The sequence below is a fragment of the Grampus griseus genome, assembly GCF_964374135.1.
Source record: "Grampus griseus genome assembly, chromosome: 1".
Classification (NCBI taxonomy): Eukaryota; Metazoa; Chordata; class Mammalia; order Artiodactyla; family Delphinidae; genus Grampus; species Grampus griseus.
Window position 1 is genome coordinate 130,123,508 of NC_139017.1, and position 24,949 is coordinate 130,148,456.

The 24,949-nt window shown below is 37.3% G+C and overlaps 1 protein-coding gene across 4 annotated transcripts in view; it reads left to right on the top strand.

Moving 5' to 3' along the window:
- DOCK7 (dedicator of cytokinesis 7) overlaps positions 1–24,949 on the top strand; it is a 208,485-nt gene that overhangs the window by 131,405 nt on the left and 52,131 nt on the right. For all 4 annotated transcript variants that reach the window (XM_082679929.1, XM_082679930.1, XM_082679931.1 and 1 more), the window contains 4 exons: positions 6,912–7,082; positions 9,083–9,222; positions 15,438–15,607; positions 16,602–16,756. In XM_082679929.1, coding sequence (XP_082536055.1) covers positions 6,912–7,082; positions 9,083–9,222; positions 15,438–15,607; positions 16,602–16,756 — 636 coding nt within the window. The remainder of the gene's footprint in view (positions 1–6,911; positions 7,083–9,082; positions 9,223–15,437; positions 15,608–16,601; positions 16,757–24,949) is intronic.

Sequence of the window (24,949 nt, forward strand, 5' to 3'; positions counted from 1 at the left end):
TAATTTTTTTCTTATTCCATATATATGTGTTAGCATACGGTATTTGTCTTTCTCCTTCTGACTTCACTCTGTATGACAGACTCTAGGTCCATCCACCTCACTACAAATAACTCAATTTCATTTCTTTTTATGTCTGAGTAATATTCCATTGTATATATGTGCCACATCTTCTTTATCCATTCATCCGATGATGGACACAGGTTGTTTCCATCTCCGGGCTATCGTAAATAGAGCTGCAATGAACATTTTGGTACATGACTCTTTCTGAATTATGGTTTTCTCAGGGTATATGCCCAGTAGTGGGATTGCTGGGTCATATGGTAGTTCTATTTGTAGTTTTTTAAGGAACCTCCATACCGTTCTTCATAGTGGCTGAACCAATTCACATTCCCACCAGCAGTGCAAGAGTGTTCCCTTTTCTCCACACCCTCTCCAGCATTTATTGTTTCTAGATTTTTTGATGATGGCCATTCTGACTGGTGTGAGATGATATCTCATTGTAGTTTTGATTTGCATTTCTCTAATGATTAATGATGTTGAGCATTCTTTCATGTGTTTGTTGGCAGTCTGTATATCTTCTTTGGAGAAATGTCTATTTAGTTCTTCTGCCCATTTTTGGATTGGGTTGCTTGTTTTTTTGTTATTGAGCTGCATGAGCTGCTTATAAATTTTGGAGATGAATCCTTTGTCAGTTGCTTCATTTGCAAATATTTTCTCCCATTCTGAGGGTTGTCTTTTCGTCTTGTTTATGGTTTCCTTTGCTGTGCAAAAGTTTTGAAGTTTCATTAAGTCCCATTTGTTTATTTTTGTTTTTATTTCCATTTCTTTAGGAGGTGGGTCAAAAAGGATCTTGCTGTGATTTATATCGTAGAGTGTTCTGCCTATGTTTTCCTCTAAGAGTTTGATAGTTTCTGGCCTTACGTTTAGGTCTTTAATCCATTTTGAGCTTATTTTTGTGTATGGTGTTAGGGAGTGATCTAATCTCATGCTTTTACATGTACCTGTCCAGTTTTCCCAGCACCACTTACTGAAGAGGCTGTCCTTTCTCCACTGTACATTCCTGCCTCCTTTATCAAAGATAAGGTGACCATATGTGCGTGGGTTTATCTCTGGGCTTTCTATCCTGTTCCATTGATCTTTCTGTTTTTGTGCCAGTACCATACTGTCTTGATTACTGTAACTTTGTAGTATAGTCTGAAGTCAGGGAGCCTGATTCCTCCAGCTCCTTTTTTCGTTCTCAAGATTGCTTTGGCTATTCGGGGTCTTTTGTGTTTCCATACAAATTGTGAAATTTTTTGTTCTAGTTCTGTGAAAAATGCCAGTGGTAGTTTGATAGGGATTGCACTGAATCTGTAGATTGCTTTGGGTAGTAGAGTCATTTTCACAATGTTGATTCTTCCAATCTAAGAACATGGTATATCTCTCCATCTCTTTGTATCATCTTTAATTTCTTTCGTCAGTGTCTTATAATTGTCTGCATACAGGTCTTTTGTCTCCTCAGGTAGGTTTATTCCTAGTTATTTTATTCTTTTTGTTGCAATGGTAAATGGGAGTGTTTTCTTGATTTCACTTTCAGATTTTTCATCATTAGTGTATAGGAATGCCAGAGATTTCTGTGCATTAATTTTGTATCCTGCTACTTTACCAGATTCATTGATTAGCTCTTGTAGTTTTCTGGTAGCATGTTTAGGTTCTCTATGTATAGAATCATGTCATCTGCAAACAGTGACAGCTTTACTTCTTCTTTTCCAATTTGGATACCTATAATTTCCTTTTCTTGATTGCTGTGGCTGAAACTTCCAAAACTATGTTGAATAAGAGTGGTGAGAGTGGGCAACCTTGTCTTTTTCCTGATCTTAGTGGAAATGCTTTCAGTTTTTCACCAATGAGGACAATGTTGGCTGTGCGTTTGTCATATATGACCTTGATTATGTTGAGGAAAGTTCCCTCTATGCCTACTTTCTGCAGGGTTTTTATCATAAATAGATGTTAAATTTTGTCGAAAGCTTTTTCTGCATCTATTGAGATGACCGTATGGTTTTTCTCCTTCAGTTTGTTAACATGGTATATCACATTGATTGATTTGCGTATATTGAAGAATCCTTGCATTCCTGGATAAACCCCACTTGATCATGGTGTATGATCCGTTTAATGTGTTGTTGTATTCTGTTTGCTAGTATTATGTTGAGGATTTTTGCATCTGTGTTCATCAGTGATATTGGCCTGTAGTTTTCTTTCTTTGTGACGTCTTTGTCTGGTTTTGGTATCAGGGTGATGGTGGCCTCGTAGAATGAGTTTGGGAGTGTTCCTCCCTCTGCTACATTTCGAAAGAGTTTGAGAAGGATAGGCGTTAGCTCTTCTCTAAATGTTGGATAGAATTTGCCTGTGAAGGCATCTGGTCCTGGGCTTTTGTTTGTTGGAAGATTTTTAATCACAGTTTCAATTTCAGTGCTTGTGATTGGTCTGTTCATATTTTCTATTTCTTCCTGATTTAGTCTTGGCAGGTTGTGCATTTCTAAGAATTTGTCCATTTCTTCCAGGTTGTCCATTTTATTGGCATAGAGTTGTTTGTAGTAATCTCTCATGATCTTTTGTATTTCTGCAGTGTCAGTTGTTACTTCTCCTTTTTCATTTCTAATTCTATTGATCTGAGTCTTCTCCCTTTTCTTCTTGATGAGTCTGGCTAATGGTTTATCTATTTTGTTTATCTTCTCAAAGAACCAGCTTTTAGTTTTATTGATCTTTGCTATCGTTTCCTTCATTTCTTTTTCATTTATTTCTGATCTGATTTTTATGATTTATTTCCTTCTGCTAACTTTGAGGTATTTTTGTTCTTCTTTCTCTATTTGCTTTAGGTGCAAGGCTAGGTTTTTTATTCGAGATGTTTCCTGTTTCTTAAGGTAGGATTGTATTGCTATAAACTTCCCTCTTAGAACTGCTATTGCTGCATCCCATAGGTTTTGGGTCGTCGTGTCTCCATTGTCATTTGTTTCTAGGTATTTTTTGATTTCCTCTTTGATTTCCTCAGTGACCACTTTTTTATTAAGTAGTGTATTGTTTAGCCTCCATGTGTTTGTATATTTTACAGATCTTTTCCTGTAATTGCTATCTAGTCTCATAGCGTTGTGGTCAGAAAAGATACTTGACACAGTTTCAGTTTTCTTAAATTTATCAGGGCTTGATTTGTGACCCAAGATATGATGTATCCTGGAGAATGTTCCATGAGCACTTGAGAAAAATGTGTATTCTGTTGTTTTTGGATGGAATGTCCTATAAATATCAATTAAGTCCATCTTGTTTAATGTATCATTTAAAGCTTGTGTTTCCTTATTTATTTTCATTTTGGATGATCTGTCCATGGGTGAAAGTGGGGTGTTAAAGTCCCCTACTATGATTGTGTTACTGTCGATTTCCCCTTTTATGACTGTTAGTATTTGCCTTATGTGTTGAGGTGCTCCTATGTTGGGTGCATAAATATTTACAATTGTTATATCATCTTCTTGGATCGATCCCTTGATCATTATGTAGTGTCCTTCCTTGTCTCTTCTAATAGTCTTTATTTTAAAGTCTGTTTCATCTGATATGAGAATTGCTACTCCAGCTTTCTTTTGATTTCCATTTGCATGGAATATCTTTTTCCATCCCCTCACTTTCAGTCTGTATGTGTACCTAGGTCTGAAGTGGGTCTCTTGTAGACAGCATATATATGGGTCTTGTTTTTGTATCCATTCAGCCAGTCTGTGTCCTTTGGTCAGAGCATTTAGTCCATTTACATTTAAGGTAATTATCGATATGTATATTCCTATTCCCAGTTTCTTAATTGTTTTGGGTTTGTTATTGTACGTCTTTTCCTTCTCTTGTGTTTCTTGCCTAGAGAAGATCCTTTAGCGTTTGTTGTAAAGCTGGTTTGGTGGTGCTGAACTCTCAGCTTTTGCTTGTCTGTAAAGGTTTTAATTTCTCCATCAAATCTGAATGAGATCCTTGCTGGGTAGAGTAATCTTGGTTGTAGGTTTTTCTCCTTCATTACTTTAAATATGTCCTGCCAGTCCCTTCTGGCTTGCAGAGTTTCTGCTGAAAGATCAGCTGTTAAGCTGATGGGGATTCCCTTGTGTGTTGCTTGTTGTTTTTCCCTTGCTACTTTTAATATGTTTTCTTTGTATTTAATTTTTGACACTTTGATTAATATGTGTCTTGGCATGTTCTCCTTGGATTTATCCTGTATCGAAGTCTCTGTGCTTCCTGGACTTGATTAACTATTTCCTCTTCCATATTAGGGAAGTTTTCAACTATAATCTCTTCAAATATTTTCTCACTTTCTTTTTCTCTTCTTCTTCTGGAACCCCTATAATTCGAATATTGGTGCGTTTAACATTGTCCCAGAGGTATCTGAGACTGTCCTCAGTTCTTTTCATTCTTTTTTCTTTATTCTGCTCTGCAGTAGTTATTTCCACTATTTTATCTTCCAGGTCACTTATCCATTCTTTTGCCTCAGTTATTCTGCTATTGATCCCTTCTAGAGTATTTTTAATGTCATTTATTGTGTTGTCCATCATTGCTTGTTTCATCTTTAGTTCTTCTAGGTCCTTGTTAAATGTTTCTTGCCTTTTCTCTATTTCCAAGATTTTGGATCATCTTTACTATCATTATTCTGAATTCTTTTTCAGGTAGTCTGCCTATTTCCTCTTCATTTGTTAGGTCTGGTGGGTTTTTATCTTGCTCCTTCATCTACTGTATGTTTTTCTGTCTTTTCATTTTGCTTATCTTACTGTGTTTGGGGTCTCCTTTTTGCAGGCTGCAGGTTCATAGTTCCCATTGTTTTTGGTTTCTGTTCCCAGTGGCTAAAGTTGGTTCCGTGGCTTGTGTAGGCTTCCTGGTGGAGGGGATTATTGCCTGTGTTCTGGTGGATGAGGCTGGATCTTGTCTTTCTGGTGGGCAGGTCCACGTCTGGTGGTGTGTTTTGTGGTGTCTGTGGACTTCTTATGATTTTAGGCAGCCTCTCTGCTAATGGGTGGGGTTGTGTTCCTGTCTTGCTAGTTGTTTGGCATAGGGTGTTTAGCCCTGTAGCTTGTTAGTTGTTGAGTGAAGCTGGGTGTTGGTGTTGAGATGGAGATCTCTAGGAGATTTTCGCCGTTTGATATTACATGGAGCTGGGAGGTCTCTTGTGGTCCAGTGTCCTGAAGTTGACTCTCTCACCTCAGAGGCACAGCACTGACTCCTGGCTGCAGCACCAACAGCCTTTCATCCACACGGCTCAGAATAAAAGAGAGAAAAAGTAGAAAGAAGGAAAGAAGGAAGGAAGGATGGGGATAAAAGAAAATAAAATAAAGAAAGATAAAATAAAGTTATCAAAATAAAAAATAGTTATTAAGAAAAAAAATTTTTTTAAAGTAAAACAAAAACAAAACGGACTGGTAGAACCCTGTAACAAATGGTGAAAGCAAAGCTATACAGACAAAATCTCACACAGAAGCATACACATACACACTTACAAAAAGAGGAAAAGGAAGAAATCATAAATCTTGCTCCCAAAGTCCACCTCCTCAATTTGGGATGATTGGTTGTCTATTCAGGTATTCCACAGATGCAGGGCACATCACGTTGATTGTGGAGATTTAACCCGCTCGCTGCTCCTGAGGCTGCTTGGAGACATTTCCCTTTCTCTTTGTTCCCACAGCTCTGGGGGCTCAGCTTTGGATTTGGCCCCGCTTCTGCGTGTAGGTCGCTGGAGGACGTCTGTTCTTTGCTCAGACAGGACGGGGTTAAAGGAGCCGCTGGGGGCTTTGGCTCACTCAGGCCGGGGGGTGGGAGGGGCACGGAGTGCGGGGCGAGCCTGTGGCTGCAGAGGCTGGCATGACATTGCACCAGCCTGTGGCGCGCCGTGCGTTCTCCTGGGGAGGTTGTCCCTGGATCCCGGGACCCTGGCAGTGGCGGGCTGCACAGGCTCCCCAGAAGGGGGGTGTGGATAGTGACCTGTGCTCGCACACAGGCTTCTTGGTGGCGGCAGCAGCAGCCTTAGTGTCTCATTCCCGTCTCTGGGGTGCGCGCTTTCAGCCGCAGCTCGCGCCCGTCTCTGGAGCTCCTTTAAGCAGCGCTCTTAATCCTCTCTCCTCGCGCACCAGGAAACAAAGAGGGAAGAAAAAGTCTCTTGCCTCTTCGGCAGGTCCAGACTTTTCCCCGGACTCCCTCCTGGGTAGGCGTGGTGCACTAACCCCTTCAGGCTGTGTTCACTCAATTGTCTCCCTGCGCTCTGACCGAAGCCCGAGCCTCAGATTCCAGCCCCCGTCGGCACCATTCCTCTGCGGAAGTCTCTCCGCTTTGGTCACTGCACCCCTGTTGCTGTGCTCTCCTCCGCGGCTCCGAAGCTTCCCCCCTCCGCCACCCGCAGTCTCGGCCCGCGAAGGGGCTGCCTAGTGTGTGGAAACCTTTCTTCCTTCACAGCTCCCTCCCACTGGTGCAGGTCCCGTCCCTATTCTTTTGTCTCTGTTTATTCTTTTTTCTTTTGCCCTACCCAGGTACGTGGGGAGTTTCTTGCCTTTTGGGAGGTCTGAGGTCTTCTGCCAGCGTTCAGTAGGTGTTCTGTTGGAGTTGTTCCACATGTAGATGTATTTCTGATGTGTCTGTGGGGAGGAAGGTGATCTCCGTGTCTTACTCTTCCGTCATCTTCCCCCTCTCTCTCAGCATCTTATTTTAAAGGTAGTAATGTTTTCCCCCAAAGCAGTTATTCTGTCGAATACAAGGGTTTCTCACACTCAACAATGACATAGACTAAGAGGAAGAAGCTATTTCCTCCTTCTTAGCCATCTCCCTTTAATTTAGAAATCACTTTAATTCTTTAATTCATCATTCTGGTATTGGTAGTAGAGAAATGATATGTTCAATTGGTGTTTTCTTATTTATGCAACGCTTTCAAGGTATCTTCAAAGCTTTATTCATTACCAACTCCAAGTGTCTTGGTGTCCCTGAGGCTGGATTTTCTGCGCATCATCTGCAGCCATGAGCACTATGTTACCTTAAACTTACCCTGCAGCCTGCTAACTCCACCTGCGTCACCATCACCTTCTGTTTCTTCTGCAACATCTCAGGTATGCAAAATGTATGAAAACAAATTTTTTTAAGTCCAGACTTGTGGAAAAAGCATTCTGAACACTGGAAAACATGAAAAGTAACACTGTTGAATAATAGCTGTGTGATAGGCTCCATACTAAGTGCTTTATAAGTATTAAATGGTTAAGTACTTTATAAGTATTAATCATTTACTCCTCACAGGAACTCTAGGAGGTAAGTTCTATTATTATCCCCATTTTACAGGTGAAAAAAATTGAAACACAGAAAGGTCAGTAACTTACCCAGGGTCACATATAGTAAAAATTTGCAGATCTAGGCTTTGAACCATGGCACGTGTTGGCTTATTCTAGGGCCCAAGTTTTAACCACTTTGTTGTACCCCTCTTACCGATTCAGGCACAAGGGAGTGAATTCAGCTACATAAACTCACTTGATGTTTTCACAGGTTGGGTTTTTTTGAGGCAGACACAGACTGAGTTTGGGAGACAAGGTATTTATTAGATGTCAATACCTGTGAAAGGAAGGGGAATGAAGCATAATTTAGCAGAGAAAGAAGTCAAACTGCAGTGCAGTCCTGGCAAAGCCCTACCTGCCTCTCTTGTATCCAGAGAACCCAAAGGAAACTAGATGGGTGTTTATGGATTTTCACAGGGTGCCTAGTAGTTGCTCTAAAGATGACAAAGGGTTATCGTAGCAATTATTATGTGTCCTGTCATACAGATTGAAATGAAGCGATTTTGTGGTTTTCATATCAGAGAAGCCTGGATGTTCCCTCCTAGTGAAACATCTTTTTGCTATATAATTCCTAAGGCAAACAAGCTACTTCCTTAAGCTCTTAATGTCTAAAGTGAAAGTTGATATGAACTCTTTATAAGTTTATTTTTGAGATATTTAATTCCTGAAAGTAATTCCCTACACTAGATCAACCTCAGATGTTTGATAAACTAAATTTTAAACTTTACTCAGAAAGGTTAGAAAACATCAGAGAACACCCCCAACTTTTCATTTTACCTTTGCAAAAATTCTTAAGAATCAGCCTGTTTCCACATACTTTTACCTGGCTAGGACACACTTCTTCCAATAACAAATGAGGCTAGTCTTTTGCTCCCTTCCCCCATCCTCTGTCAAAGATGTGGCTACACAGTCAAGTACAAATTAATCAAAGGTACAGTTCCTAAAACCTTTAATGAAACACATTTGTTTACACCTGACTCCCTGCTGAACATCTCATTCAGCCAAGAAATTAACAGAATTTCTTCCATTATCTCGTTCCCTACTTTCTCATCTAACTGCAGAATTTTCAGATTCTAATAGATGACAGAGACATCACTCTTTGGGAAGTGGGGGCAAGGATAGTTTTATATGCTTATTAGGAAGATGATTTCTCCATAGAGAAATCTGAAGTCTGTTCTTCTAAGAAACCTCGCATGGGCGGTCTTGAATATGGATTAAGGATGATGAGATTGAGGACATTCTTGCCTTAAGCATCTTGTGGGGGGGCCGGGATGCTATTTTACAGGATTAAAAAACTCTTAAAAACTCAGTGAGTGGACAAAAAAAGACAGTAATTTTCTGGAGATAGTGTTTTCCCTGAAAAACAACTTCATAGTATTTGAAATTTCTCTGGAAACCCATAGATAGCCTTGACTATGAATATTTCTCTTGTACTCAGCAGTGAGTACATAACGTATCATATGGATTTAGTTCCTTTTTTCCCTTCAGAGTATGATATTGAAACATTAAGTGGCTAAAAGTATAAAGGAAAAAGCAGATGAAAAAATTTTAATATGAGAAAAAGGAAATTGAAAATAATTTAAAATGTTATTTCATCATAGTTTCCTATACCAAAAGTAAGAGCAGTCACTTTCTCCAATGTTAATAATAGTAATGTAAAAATAAACTTAAAAAGTTTATCTCACTTTCAGATAATGCTCACATCTCATTTGTTGTAGTGCTCTGTCTATAGAATGTTTTGTTGCATAGCTGTTATAGTTTTGTTCTACCTCACTCCCAAACAGAGTTCTGGATTTTCCACCACTGTGCAAGACCAGAAGATTGCAAATATGTTTGAATTGTCTGTGCCTTTCCGCCAGCAACATTATTTGGCAGGACTTGTGTTAACAGAGCTGGCTGTCATTTTAGACCCTGATGCTGAAGGGTGAGTAGACCAGTTTTTGCCGTGTAGAATATTAATTTGATTTTGGACAATGGGACAGAAGTATCCACTTAACTTCCTAGGAATCACAAGAATACTGTTTACCACTCTTCTTCTACTTCTGTGTTCACTAAGTTCCATACTCATGTTATTTCTATATTTCATCAGTTTTAAGAAAGACAGTTTTTGTCATCTCTGAATTTGATGTTTGTCTTGAAATCAACATTGCATCATGGTTTAGTTGGTGGCCTTTTTTTCCTTCTTAGTAGTACATAAAATATTTGTGCATATTAGTAGATGGACTTTTAGATTTGCTGATATAGAGCAGGCACATTTCAGTTAAGTAGACTAATCTGTTTGATTCTTTGTGAGGAAAATTTATGATTTGCCATCATACTCTGTAGCATGTACTTCAAAATTTGCTCTATAAACAAATGTCCTTAGGTTTTAGAAACTTCCAAAATTGTGTATACTTTCAAAGAATTACTGGAAATTGATATAGTAAGAAGAGTATATTGTCTGATGATTTGAATTTATAGAAATAGCTTTTCTATAAATGTGTTGTGATCTAAGATCCGTATAGGGTATTTCTATGTTAACAGCTATTTTCAAAAATCTGAACGACTGTAACTCATTTGGGTAATAATTGCTTTTTTTTCCCATGATAATATCATTAGGAGTTTGTAATGCAGTTTAACCTGAAGTAAGAGCTCCAGAGAACAAAAGGAGATACTTTTGAGCAGGTTTTTTAAGAATCCTATGATGTATTTGTTGAACGAATGAAAAAGGATGCTTGTAAAGTTCTTAGCGATGGGACATGGTTAATGCTTAGTAAACTGTCAAAGGCTAAAGCTTCTGCAAATGAAAGTCATGAGTTTTTTTCATAACAGCAACTTCTTGCATTAGGAATATAGTTTTAAGAAGCAGTTTTTCACTCTGTGCTCTGCAGAACTGTAAGGTTGTGAAAAGGTCCTTAATGTGCTTCCATGTAAGATGGAGTTGGGGTGTAGACATTGGAGTATGGAGAGGACAGACTAAGTGGGTGAAACCCTGGGTCTCCCACCCCTGCTTGCCACCACTCTTATATTTTGCCATTGATAAATGAATATAATGTCATCAGGGGGGAAGGATCCATTGTTTGAAAAAAATCACTCTGAAAACAACTTCTAAACATACTACCTTTCTTTAATAACTGTTATATCTCTATCATTTGACTCTATATTTCCAGTATTTTTACTTAATACATCAGGATAAGTTTGGTTACCAGAAACAGAAAACCTTTCTTCATACTGGCTGGCTTTATTAAAGGAAGGATATTTATTTTTTCATAATTGGGAGAAAGGTAAAGTTTTTAGCACACTATAATCAGCAGCTCAATAATGTTATCAGGGTTCTGTTTCTTTATATCTCTTACTTCTATAGAAACCCCTCAGCTTTATCCTGAGGCTAGTGTGCCTCTCATGACTGTGAGATAGTTGCTCTGGCAGTTGAGCTTAGATTATTACTTGTTCATGTCCAGCAGAGGACAGAGGGAAAAAAACCCTCTTTCAAGCATGCAGTGCACATCTTTTCTTTGGACTGATTTGGCTCACTTGCCTATCCTGTACTGTTACAGTCACCAGAGCAATGCCAGGTTCCTGGATGGATTAGATCACTTCTACTCAAATGTGGTGCTTAGACTGGTTTTGGTTCATGGGTGGTTTGTTACAAAGCAGAAGGTAAGGACCTCATGCCTAAATGTAAATCAGCTGTCACTAAAAAGTGTTCAGTTCATATGATATTTTTTTTTGTAGACCTTCTCAGTTAAGGAAACAATTAGTTAATTAACATTTATCTCTTCTCACACTGATAATGAAACAGCTTTACTGACTGTCTGCTTTAAGTAGCAGGGCTAGTCTGATTGGATCTATCTACTTCAGAAACTGGGGGAATGGAGTCAGCTTCCCCTGAGTCACAGGGGCAGGAACGTATACCTGAAAATTTTTACATTCTATTAGGAAGGAAGACAGGCGAAGGAGATGTTGTGTAGGTGTTCAGCAGTGTCTGATAAAAAGTAGAGAATTCTAACAGTCAGCTATTTTTGTGATGAGGTTTCTTTCTCACATGAAGGATCAGTTCTATTAAAATAGATACATTTCTGTGGAACAATATAGGACCTATGAAAGACTTCTTTTTTATCTTTTCCAGCTGGTCTTCAGAGTTGGTCCTTTGACACTTGGAAAGATTTTCTATCAAGTCTGAAAGCCGTGATAACTGTGTTCACTACTACTTTGTCTATTGAGTTAAAAAAGATAACTGGAAGAGCTTTAAATAGTAATATACAGGATTATAAGCTTTTACTGTTGCTTGTTTCCTCCTTTTCTCACTCTTTCCTGCACCCAGTCCATTAGCAAATGCCTTAATACTATCTCCAAAATATATCCCAAGTTTAGCTACTTCTCTCCGTCTTTACTGCTGCTCCCCTAATCATGCTTCCATTCTTCCCTCCCTAAAAATCCCTTTTCTACCCAGCAGCCTACATGGTCTTTTAGAAATGAAAATTAAATTACGTCACTTCCTTGCTTAAAACTCTTTAATGTGTTTAAAAGCACACTTAACTTTTAAAATAGTTAAAAGTGTGTGCTTTTAAAATAGCATTTAAAATAAAATTCAGACTTAATAATGGACCTCAAAGCCCTATATATCTAGCTGTTGTCTACACTGCCACTCTCTTCCCTCCTCACATACTAAAATCTAGCCATCCTGGCCTTCTTTTTGTTTCTCTAATGGGCCCAACCCAGTCCCACCTTAGGGCCTTTGGACTAGGACTTTTCTCTGCCTGAAGCAATGCTGAAATTGCCCTAAGATCTCCACATAGGCATTTCCTCCTTGTGGTTCTTCAGGTCTCCACTCAAAGAGTATCATCTACTCACTGAGACTGTCATTGGCCACCCAATCTGAATTATAGCTGTGTTGCCGTTGCCACAATTATTCTTAACCAGATAAGCCTGTTTTATTTTCTACAAGGCACTTACCTGAAATTTGCTTGTTTGTTCATTATCTGTTCCCTTCCTTTAGAATGTGAGCTCAAGAGAGCAGGCACTTTCTTATTCACTGCTGTATTCCCACTGCATTAGAATTGTGTCTGGTACAGAGTGGACACTTGATAAGTATATGTTAATTCAGTGAATGAATGATTGACTATGAGAGACTCACATCTCTAAGTTTTACATTCTTCTTATATTTACATAGGTAAAATACAACATGCATTTGTTAGATAGACCCTTAAGAGGATTGTTTTTATTCCTTCTGCTTGCTAAGTAATCAAAAATAATTCCTTGAGTAGCAATAATATGTTCTAATATTGTTTTAAAAATTTATTTATTTTATTTAATTTTGGCTGTGTTAGGTCTTTGTTGCTGCGTGCAGGCTTTCTCTAGTTGCAGTGAGCGGGGGCTACTCTTCATTGTGGTGCGTGGGCTTCTCATTGCGGTGGTTTCTCTTGTTGCAGAGCACAGGCTCTAGGCGCACGGGCTTCAGTAGTTGTGGCGCGCAGGCTCAGTAGTTGTGGCGCACGGGCTTAGTTGCTCCACGGCATGTGGGATCTTCCTGGACCAGGGCTCAAACCCGTGTCCCCTGCATTGGCAGGCAGATTCTTAACCACTGTGCCACCAGGGAAGCCCCTATGTTCTAATAATGACCAAAGATTTGCTCTCTAGAAATTTTCATTGCAGTTAGAAAGTTACAACATTGGAACAGGATACTATGGTTAAATGCAAATTTTGTAGTACAGACCTAGTTTTGAAGAAGATTAGCACCTTTATTATAGCATTTGTAAAACTGAATTATTATTTTTGTGTCTGTGTTTCTCTCTTGCTAAAGCAAGCTCTTTAAGAACAGGGACAATGTCTTATCTCCAACATCTAGCATAGGATATGACAGTTCCTGCATATGGGTGTGTGTGTGTGTGTGTGTATGTGTATAATGGCTGAATGTGATTGAGTAATATAGACACATGAAAAGGCTTCATGAAGACCAGTGGGTAGAGTTTAGATAGGTTGAAGTCTGGCGCTGGTAGCTGCTGAGAGATGTTAAATATATACCCAGGTTTGAGAATCATCACTGATGATACAAGTTGAAAGGGAGAACATAAAAGGCAAATGATCAGAATCTGAGACTTGGGAAGAATGATGGAGAATATGAGGAATAATGGGAACTCTTTGGAGAAAACAGAGAAGAAAACATAAAAGATGACAAAGTGTCAAGTAGAGAGCTAGAAAATGAAATCTGAGATATGTCCATTAGATGGAGTTCTTGACAGTATTTAAAATTATACTTTCTGAATAAAAACTGGAAGGAAGAAGAATCTCCAGGTAGATTTCATATATAGCTACATAAAATGGTAGATAAGCAAAAGAGCCCCGGAGGAAGAATACCTGGTTTCCAGTCCTAGCTTTTAAATATGCTGTGTGATCTTAAAAGAGAAAAGCTAATATTTACTGAAAAAGGCAGTGTGCAAGGCACTGTGCTAATAAGCATGTTACATAAATTATGTATCTTAATTTTCACAGCCACCTTATGAGGTAGGTTATTACCTTCATACATAGATAGGGAAACAGAGGTTAAGTATCTTTGAAAAATCATTTAGCTATTAAGTGATGAAAGGGGTACAATACCATGTGGTAAGCATTCAAAAACTTAGTTTCAGAGAAAGAGAGTAGATATTAGGAAGTAAATGGAAAAAAACGCTTGATATATACTGCACATTCAGGAAGTTTATTACTAGAGAAATCATATAATAGTTTATTACTAAGAGAAATACTATAAATAAGCCAGAGCAAACTAGTTTCAAGTGAACATGTATTTTCAAGATAGGAAAGAAGGGAAGAACTTAGTGAGGAAGGACACTGAAGCTATTGAAGAAAGAATTTTTTCTGAGATGAAAGGAAAGTTGATTTGGTAGCTATAAGATGGAGATGTGTTAAAAGACCTGGCCAGAGCAAATTCAGAACGGCTTTTCTTTCCTAAAAGAAAGTTGGAGGTAAGGTCTTCTATTGAGATTGATGGTGAGAGGCTTAAGGAGAGAGAATAAGATCTGAAACAGCTGCCAGATACAGCATTAAGGGCAGTTGAAGTTGGATGAATTTTTCTTTAGAATGTTTTTCATAGTCAAAGCAGCTTCAGTCTAAGAAGAGAAGCCAAAAAAGTGTGAAGATGAGAGTGATCCTTGCTAGTGTATTAGCCAGTTGAAACTTGGGATTGGGAGTCTAGAAAGTTGTAAGGGCCCAAATGAGCAAGGAAGTTCAGTTTAAATAGAGATGTCGAAGGCAACCCTAGCCATGGACTACATAGCCCATTAGGTAGAGAATTTTTCTTTTAGATAAAGGAAATAAAAGTTTATTTTGGGGCTTCCCTGGTGGCGCAGTGGTTGAGAGTCCACCTGCCGATGCAGGGGACACGGATTCGTGCCCCGGTCTGGGAAGATCCCACATGCTGCGGAGCGGCTAGGCCCGTGAGCCATGGCCGCTGAGCCTGTGCGTGCGGAGCCTGTGCCCCGCAACGGGAGAGGCCACAACAGTGAGAGGCCCACGTACCGCAAAAAAAAAAAAAAAAAAAAAAAAAGTTTATTTTGGTTAAATGTGAAAAGATTTCATTTGATGAAATAAAATTTACAACTACTTAAAATTTACTTTTTTTTTTTTGCGGTATGCGGGCCTCTCACTGTTGTGGCCTCTCCCGTTGTGGAGCACAGGCTCCGGACGCGCAGGCTCAGCGGCCATGGCTCACGGGCCCAGCTGCTCCGCGGCATGTGGACTCTTCCTGGACCGGGGCACGAACCCGTGTCCCCTGCATCGGCAGGCGGACTCTCAACCACTGTGCCACCAGGGAAGCCCCTACATTTTTTGCTTTAAAATATAACCGTAACTGGTTTTAAGTTATTTAGTATTAAAATGCCCTAAGGAGTTAATGAAAAACTATTCGGATTTACTCTTAAATGAATTTGTATAGTATTTCCTTTTCCCTCAGTTCTTATTTTGTACAGCGAGATATTAATTTTATTTATTTTTTGGACATTAATTTTAAAATGAGAAGTGTTTTATAGGAATACATGCAAATATGTGGCAAAGTTAAGAAGCTGAATAAAGTGGTTCAGTACCATGACTTACTGTTTGCTCTAAAGATATTAACTAATCTCTGTGACCTTACTGCAGCTGCTTCTTCATCTTCTTTTTAAATAGACTGTTTGGATTGCATAAGAAAGTCATCAATATGGTACACAATTTACTATCCAGTCACGACTCAGACCCACGGTACTCTGACCCCCAGATAAAGGCTCGGGTGGCTATGTTGTATCTACCTCTGATTGGCATTATCATGGAAACTGTTCCTCAGCTGTATGATTTTACAGGTACTTAGTATATTTAAGACAAACTAAAGGCAAATCTCAGTGTTTAAAAGTATTAGAAAATATCTCAAAGGTGATCTTATTTTAGGAAAAGAAATATAAGGAAACTTACACCGACATAGGTACACTGTAAATACATAACATATTTCTGAAAAACTTTTGACTGTGTGAGAAAATTCACTGCAAGGTTTCTGTAAGCATTTCTTATGACAAATTTTTAAATAATGATTTTATAGCATTTCTATACCTACCTATTAGGAAATAGGGTTTTTTTGTGTGAGTGTATACTGTTCATCTGAAAAAAACAATATGAGAAAACTTGCTAGATGTCCACCACCCTCAGTCTCAATTTTATTCATATACATAAAATTGAAATTAATATTTACCCGAATAACAACAATGATGTTTATTGCTAATACTGGGTTAATAAGTTGAAGTTTTGTTACTTTTTAAAAACTGGAACCCACAAAGTTTTATTCCTCTTGCTTTCCATTTTTAGAATTTACTTAAATTCCTTCATTTACCTTAGAGAAAACACTGTAGGTTGCATTTGAACTAGCAATTAACCTGATAAAGTACTTCCAGTTCAACTAAAAAAATTTTACTGGTATCTAATATGTATTATCAGTAGGTGCTGGTGATATAAAGATAGCAACTCTTTCCCTTTGAGAGACTAATAGTAGAGTAGTTTTCCCAGTATTTTGATCACTAAAGCAGGTTTCCTTATCTGAAGGCAGAAATTTATATTATTATATCTTCTTTTACTAGCAAGTTAAAGTTCTCTACAAAACTATAAATATTACTACAGGAATGAGTTAATGTTTAAAATATTTAAATTATTTTTTTAAAAGAAGTAAATATAATGATAAGCAGTATATGTTAATAGGTTTTTCTTTAAAGAGTAAAGGAGAATAAGAAAGGGAATTGCTTGCTCAATAGCTGTTAATTAAGCTAAACAGAAGTTTTCTTTACTTATTTTTGGGTGATTTTTTTCCAGAAACTCACAATCAACGAGGAAGACCAATCTGTATAGCCACCGATGATTATGAGAGTGAGAGCGGAAGCATGATAAGCCAGACAGTTGCCATGGCAATTGCAGGAACATCAGTTCCTCAGCTAACAAGGCCCGGCAGTTTCCTCCTCACATCAACGGTAAAAACAACCCTCCTACAGAAGTTTTATCTGGAAAGACAGACACTTCCAAGGATATACCCTTTAATAACAGATTATTGTACTAGCTGATGCAGAAGTACTCTGAGTTTTATTTATTTTGTGGAAACATTAAGGTTTTGAGAATATTGCCCATCTTGTACTAAGTTGTTTTTAAAATTAATTACCTCAAGCTTTATGGTATAAAGCTCTATATTCTGTCATTTAGAGTTTTGAAGGTTGCCTTACTTATAGCCTATTTTCTTCATTTTTAAAATCCATTTTATTCTTTGTCAGCCCTAAGAGATAGTCTCAGTTATTTAGCAGTTGAGAATATTTATTTTTAATCTGTGAAGATTTATACTTTTTCATATTTAAATAAATTGATATTCATTCAGCCCTGTAATTTTCCCCTCTTAAAGAGGGAAGAACAGGGAGGCAGGGAGTATACAAACTTAATAAAACAAGATCAACTTCTAAAAGTTTTAGATGACTTCTTTCAGAAAACTGCAATCGTATTTATGGAAGCTAGCTTACTAGACAACTTTTTAAAAAGTTTTTGAGATAATTTACATGTCAAAAGATTGAGATAATTTACATGTCAAAAGATTCACCCATTTTGAATGTACAATTTCATGGTTTTTAGTATCTTTACAGAGTTATGCAGCCATCACCACAATCTAATTTTAGAACATTTCCATCACCCCAAAAACCCTGAAGCCTATTAGCAGTCACCCTCTATTTCCACACAGCACCAACCCTAGGCAGCAACTAACCTACTTTCTGTCTGTATAGATTTGCCTGTTCTGGACATTTCATATAAATGGAATTATAGACTGTGATCTTTTATGTCTGGCTTCTTTCACTAAGCATAATGTTTTTGAGGTTCATTCATGTTGTGACATGTATCAATACTTCTTTTTTTAATGCCAAATAGTATTCCTAAATATTGATAGACCAGATTTTTATCCACTTATGAGTTGATGAACAGTTGAATCATTTCTACTTTTTGGCTGTTAGGAATAATGCTGCTATGAACATTTGTGTACATGTCTTTGTGTCCAGATATGTTTTCATTCCTTTTGAGTAGATACCTAGGAATGGATTTGCTGGGTTATATTGTATCTCTATCTTTAACATTTTGAGAAACTTCTAAACTTTTTCAAAGTGGCTGCTCCGTTTTAAATTCTCACCAGCAATGAATAAAGATTCCTGTTTCTCTAAATCTTCATTGACACTATTATCTCTTTTTTATTATATATACTTCATACCTTAGTGTGTATGAAGTGGTATCTCATTGTCATTTTGATTTGCATTTCCCTAAAGTCTACTGATACTGAGAGTATCTTTTCATTTGCTTATGGCACATCTTTTTGTATATCTTATTTAGAGAAAAAGTCCATTCAAATCCTTTAATGTTTTAAAATTGTGTTATTCATCTTCTTGTTATTGAGTTGAAAGAGTTTTTTATATATTCTAGATATAAATTCCTTATCAGATATGTGATTTGCAGATATTTTCTCCTGTGGATTATCTTTTCCCTTTTTATTTCCTTAAATATTTATTTATTTATTTATTTGTCTGTGTTGGGTCTTAGTTGCAGCATACGGGATCTTTCATTGCGGCACATGGGCTTCCAGAGCGCGTGGGCTCTGTAGTTGTGGTGCATGGGTTCCAGAGCGCGTGGGCTCTGTAGTTGTGGCGCACGGGCTTAGTTGCCCCGCAGCATGTGGGATCTTAGTTCCCCGACCAGGGATCAAACCCGTGTCCGCCTGCGTTGGAAGGCAAATCCTTAACCACTGGACCACCAGGGAAGTCCCTCTTTTCACTTTCTTGATGCTGTCATTTGAAGTGCAAAAGTTTTTAATTTTGATGAATTCCAGTTTTTCAGTGTTTTCTTTTACTTGCTTTTGCTATTGTAGATACAAAATAATATATAAAGTACATGTATAGTTAAAGTGTAATAATAGAAGAAACAGCAGTGTACCTATCACTCAGCTTCAGAAACAGAACATTGCAATTTCCTTGGAAGTTCCCAGTTTGCCATCAGTTCAATCCCTTTCTCCCCTCAAAATGACCACTATTCTCAGTTTTGTTGACCTTGTTTTTCATTTTTTAAAACCTTGCTTATGTGAAATATACCACAGATGAAAAAGTACATGAAACATAAATGTAAATGTTTACAAAAGATTTTAAAATGAATATCTTTGTAACCACAATTCAGGACAAAATACAGAACATTGACCACCTTCCAGAAAGCCTTGGCCTGCTGTTTTCCACCACAGCTATCCACCAAGCCACCCACTATCCTAACTAATGAAGTAATTGCATAATTTTGTTAATAGTTTCACCATCTAAGTTTGCATCCCTAAATACTATAGTTTAGTTTTACATTATGTCTTTAATATTCCTCCAGGTTGTAAAATATAGCTGTAATTCACTGATTTTTCATTTTGGCATGATATTCCATTGTCTGACTATAGATCAATTTATTTACCCATTCTATTGATAGATGCATAAATGGTTTCTGATCTTTGGTTACAAATAACAGTCTTATAGATTCTTCTGTATGTTTCCTGTCTGCATGTACACACTTTTATTTAGGGTATTTCTTAGGAGTGGAATTCGCTGGGTCATATATGTGTACCCTCTTCTATACTAGATATGCCATGATGTTTTCCAAAAGGTTTGTCTTAATTTTTATTTGCACCTGCTATATGAGAGTTTCTGTTCCTTCATATGTTCGTCCATCTGCACTTAGAATATTCAAACATTTAAATTTTTGTCAATTTGGTAATATATCATTATATCTCATTTTAGCATTCATTTTCCTGATGTCTTATGAGGGTGTGCACTTTTTCATATAAATGGCTATTTGGATTTTTTCTTTTAAAGTATCTAGAGTGTTTTTGCCCATTTTCCATTGGATCTTCTGCCTTTGCTTGTAATTTATAGTAGTTTATATGTCTGGATCAAGCCCACTGTCAATTATAAGTGGTTCAAAGATTTCTTTCTTTTTTTGTGGCTTGCTTTTTCATACACTTAATTGTGAATTTGGTGATAAGTATCGTATTTTAAAGTAAGATTGTATTGAATCTATGGATCAGTTTTTGGGAAAATTAATATTTTTACATGCTTGAATCCCCAAATCCTTGAATATGTTAGATCTCCCCACTATTTAGGCTTTCCTTAGTGTCTACACATACATAAACTTTTATAGCTTTCAACAGAGGCCCAGAACATCCTTTGTAGGTGTATAGTTGGTCATTGATATTTTAAAAATATTTTAGTAATATTATAAAATTATATAATATGATAATGTATACTACACATAAATTTTGTATATATAACATTATATTCTTATAGTCTCATAAATGTCATCGTTTTCAAAAATTGTTTTCTAATTGTTGATTGCTATTTTTTTTTTTTTTTTGGCCATGCCACGTGGCTTATGGGATCTCAGTTCCCTGACCAGGGATTGAACCTGGGCCACGGCAGTGAAAGTGCCAAATCCTATTAGACTACCAGGGAACTCCCTAATTGTTGATTCCTTTTATGTGGGCATAGAATTGATTTTGAACAATGTTTATTTCCAGCAGAATGACTAAACTAATAACAGAGGTATAGATTTTTTTTTCTATATACACAGTCATATCATCTGGCAGTTTCATTTCTTCCTTTCTTTTTTTTTTCCATAACTTATTTACTGGCTAGAACCTTGAGTACAATGTTAAATAGAAGTAGTGATAGTTGGCATCATTAAAGGGGAACCTTGCAACATTTCATTCATTTTTTTCTTTTTACATTTTTATTGGAGACTAATTGCTTTACAATGGTGTGTTAGTTTCTGCTTTATAACAAAGTGAATCAATTATACATATACATATGTTCCCATACCTCTTCCATCTTGCGTCTCCCTCCCTCCCACCCTCCCTATCCCACCCCTCCAGGTGGTCACAAAGCACAGAGCTGATCTCCCTCTGCTATGCAGCTGCTTCCCACTAGCTATCTATTTTACATTTGGTACTGTATATATGTCCATGCCACTCTCTGGCTTTGTCACAGCTTACCCTTCCCCCTCCCCATATCCTCATGTCCATTCTCTAGTAGGTCTGTCTCTTTATTCCTATCTTACCCCTAAGTTCTTCATGACATTTTTTTTTCTTAAATTCCATATATGTGTTAGCATACAGTATTTCTCTTTCTCTTTCTGACATACTTCACTCTGTATGACAGACTCTAGGTCCATCCACCTCATTACAAATAGCTCAATTTCGTTTCTTTTTATGGCTGAGTAATATTTCATTGTATATATGTGCCACATCTTTATCCATTCATCCGATGATGGGCACTTAGGTTGTTTCCATCTCCAGGCTATTGTAAATAGAGCTGCAATGAACATTTTGGTACATGACTCTTTTTGAATTATGGTTTTCTCAGGGTATATGCCCAGTAGTGGGATTGCTGGGTCATATGGTAGTTCTATTTGTAGTTTTTTAAGGAACCTCCATACTGTTCTCCATAGTGGCTGTACCAATTCACATTCCCACCAGCAGTGCAAGAGTGTTCCCTTTTCTCCACACCCTCTCCAGCATTTATTGTTTCTAGATTTTTTGATGATGGCCATTCTGACCGGTGTGAGATGATATCTCATTGTAGTTTTGATTTGCATTTCTCTAATGATTAATGATGTTGAGCATTCTTTCATGTGTTTGTTGGCAGTCTGTATATCTTCTTTGGAGAAATGTCTATTTAGGTCTTCTGCCCATTTTTGGATTGGGTTGCTTGTTTTTTTGTTATTGAGCTGCATGAGCTGCTTATAAATTTTGGAGATGAATCATTTGTCAGTTGCTTCATTTGCAAATATTTTCTCCCATTCTGAGGGTTGTCTTTTGGTCTTGTTTATGGTTTCCTTTGCTGTGCAAAAGTTTTGAAGTTTCATTAAGTCCCATTTGTTTCTGTTTTTATTTCCATTTCTCTAGGAGGTGGGTCAGAAAGGATCGTGCAGTGATTTATGTCATAGAGTGTTCTGCCTATGTTTTCCTCTAAGAGTTTGATAGTTTCTGGCCTTACGTTTAGGTCTTTAATCCATTTTGAGCTTTTTTTTGTGTATGGTGTTAGAGAGTGATTTAACCTCATACTTTTACATGTACCTATCCAGTTTTCCCAGCACCACTTATTGAAGAGGCTGTCCTTTCTCCACTGTACATTCCTGCCCCCTTTATTAAAGATAAGGTGACCATATGTGCGTGGGTTTATCTCTGGGCTTTCTATCCTGTTCCATTGATCTATCTTTCTGTTTTTGTGCCAGTACCATACTGTCTTGATTACTGTAGCTTTGTAGTATAGTCTGAAGTCAGGAAGCCTGATTCCTCCAGTTCCATTTTTCTTTCTCAAGATTGCTTTGGCTATTCGGGGTCTTTTATGTTTCCATACAAATTGTGAGATTTTTTGTTCTAGTTCTGTGAAAAATGCCAGTGGTAGTTTGATAGGGATTGCATTGAATCTGTAGATTGCTTTGGGTAGTAGAGTCATTTTCACAATGTTGATTCTTCCAATCCAAGAACATGGTATATCTCTCCATCTCTTTGTATCATCTTTAATTTCTTTCATCAGTGTCTTATAATTTTCTGCATACAGGTCTTTTGTCTCCTTAGATAGGTTTATTCTTAGATATTTTATTCTTTTTGTTACAATGGTAAATGGGAGTGTTTTCTTGATTTCACTTTCAGATTTTTCATCATTAGTGTATAGGAAGGCCAGAGATTTCTGTGCATTAATTTTGTATCCTGCTACTTTACCAAATTCATTGATTAGCTCTAGTAGTTTTCTGGTAGCATCTTTAGGATTCTCTATGTATAGTATCATGTCATCTGCAAACAGTGACAGCTTTACATCTGGTTTTCCGATTTGGATTCCTTTTATTTCCTTTTCTTCTCTGATTGCTGTGGCTAAAACTTCCAAAACTATGTTGAATAAGAGTGGTGAGAGTGGGCAACCTTTTCTTCTTCCTGATGTTAGTGGAAATGCTTTCAGTTTTTCACCATTGAGGATGATGTTGGCTGTGGGTTTGTCATATATAGCCTTATTATGTTGAGGAAAGTTCCCTCTATGCCTACTTTCTGCAGGGTTTTTATCATAAATGGGTGTTGAATTTTGTCGAAAGCTTTCTCTGCATCTATTGAGATGACCGTATGGTTTTTCTCCTTCAATTTGTTAATATGGTGTATCACGTTGATTGATTTGCGTGTGTTGAAGAATCCTTGCATTCCTGGAATAAAGCCCACTTGATCATGGTGTATGATCCTCTTAATGTGCTGTTGGATTCTGATTGCTAGTATTTTGTTGAGGATTTTTGCATCTATGTTCATCAGTGATATTGGCCTGTAGTTTTCTTTCTTTGTAACATCCTTGTCTGGTTTGGTATCAGGGTGATGGTAGCCTCGTAGAATGAGTTTGGGAGTGTTCCTCCCTCTGCTATATTTTGGAAGAGTTTGAGAAGGATAGGTGTTAGCTCTTCTCTAAATGTTTTATAGAATTCGCCTGTGAAGCCATCTGGTCCTGGGCTTTTGTTTGTTGGAAGATTTTTAATCACAATTTCAATTTCAGTGCTTGTGATTGGTCTGTTCATATTTTCTATTTCTTCCTGATTCAGTCTTGGCTGGTTGTGCATTTCTAAGAATTTGTCCATTTCTTCCAGGTTGTCCATTTTATTGGCATAGAGTTGCTTGTAGTAATCTCTCATGATCTTTTGTATTTCTGCAGAGTCAGTTGTTACTTCTCCTTTTTCATTTCTAATTCTATTGATTTGAGTCTTCTCCCTTTTTTTCTTGATGAATCTGGCTAATGGTTTATCAATTTTGTTTATCTTCTCAAAGAACCAGCTTTTAGTTTTAGTGATCTTTGCTGTCATTTCCTTCATTTTTTTTCATTTATTTCTGATCTGATTTTTATGATTTCTTTCCTTCTGCTAACTTTGAGGTATTTTTGTTCTTTCTCTAATTGCTTTCGGTGCAAGTTTAGGTTTTTTATTCGAGATGTTTCTTAAGATAGGATTGTATTGCTATAAACTTCCCTCTTAGAACTGCTTTTGCTGTATCACATAGGTTTTGGGTTGTCGTGTCTCCATTGTCATTTGTTTCTAGGTATTTTTTGATTTTCTCTTTGATTTCTTCAGTGATCACTTTGTTATTAAGTAGTGTATTGTTTAGCCTCCATGTGTTTGTATTTTTTACAGATCTTTTCCTGTAATTGAAATCTAGTCTCATAGCATTGTGGTCAGAAAAGATACTTGATACAATTTCAATTTTCTTAAATTTACCAAGGCTTGATTTGTACCCAAGATATGATGTATCCTGGAGAATGTTCCATGAGCACTTGAGAAAAATGTGTATTCTGTTGTTTTTGGATGGAATGTCCTATAAATATCAATTAAGTCCATCTTGTTTAATGTATCATTTAAAGCTTGTGTTCCCTTATTTATTTTCATTTTGGATGATCTGTCCATGGGTGAAAGTGGGGTGTTTAAGTCCCCTACTATGAATGTGTTACTGTCGATTTCCCCTTTTATGGCTATTAGCATTTGCTTATGTGTTGAGGTGCTCTTATGTTGGGTGCATAAATATTTACAATTGTTCTATCTTCTTCTTGGATCGATCCCTTGATCATTATGTAGTGTCTTTCTGTGTCTCTTCTAATAGTCTTTATTTTAAAGTCTATTTCGTCTTATATGAGACTTGCTACTCCAGCTTTCTTTTGGTGTCCATTTGCATGGAATTTCTTTTTCTGTCCCCTACTTTCAGGCTGTATGTGTCTCTAGGTCTGAAGTGGGTCTCTTGTAGACAGCATATATATGGGTCTTGTTTTTGTATCCATTCAGCCAATCTGTGTCTTTTGGTGGGAGCATTTAGTCCATTTACATTTAAGGTAATTATTGATATGTATGTTCCTATTCCCGTTTTCTTAATTGTTTTGGGTTCGTTATTGTAGGTCTTTTCCTTCTCTTGTGTTTCTTGCCTAGAGAAGTTCCTATAGCGTTTGTTGTAAAGCTTGTTTGGTGGTGCTGAACTCTCTCAGCTTTTGCTTGTCTGTAAAGGTTTTAATTTCTCCATCAAATCTGAATGAGATCCTTGCTGGGTAATCTTGGTTATAGGTTTTTCTCCTTCATCACTTTAAATATATCCTGCCAGTCCCTTC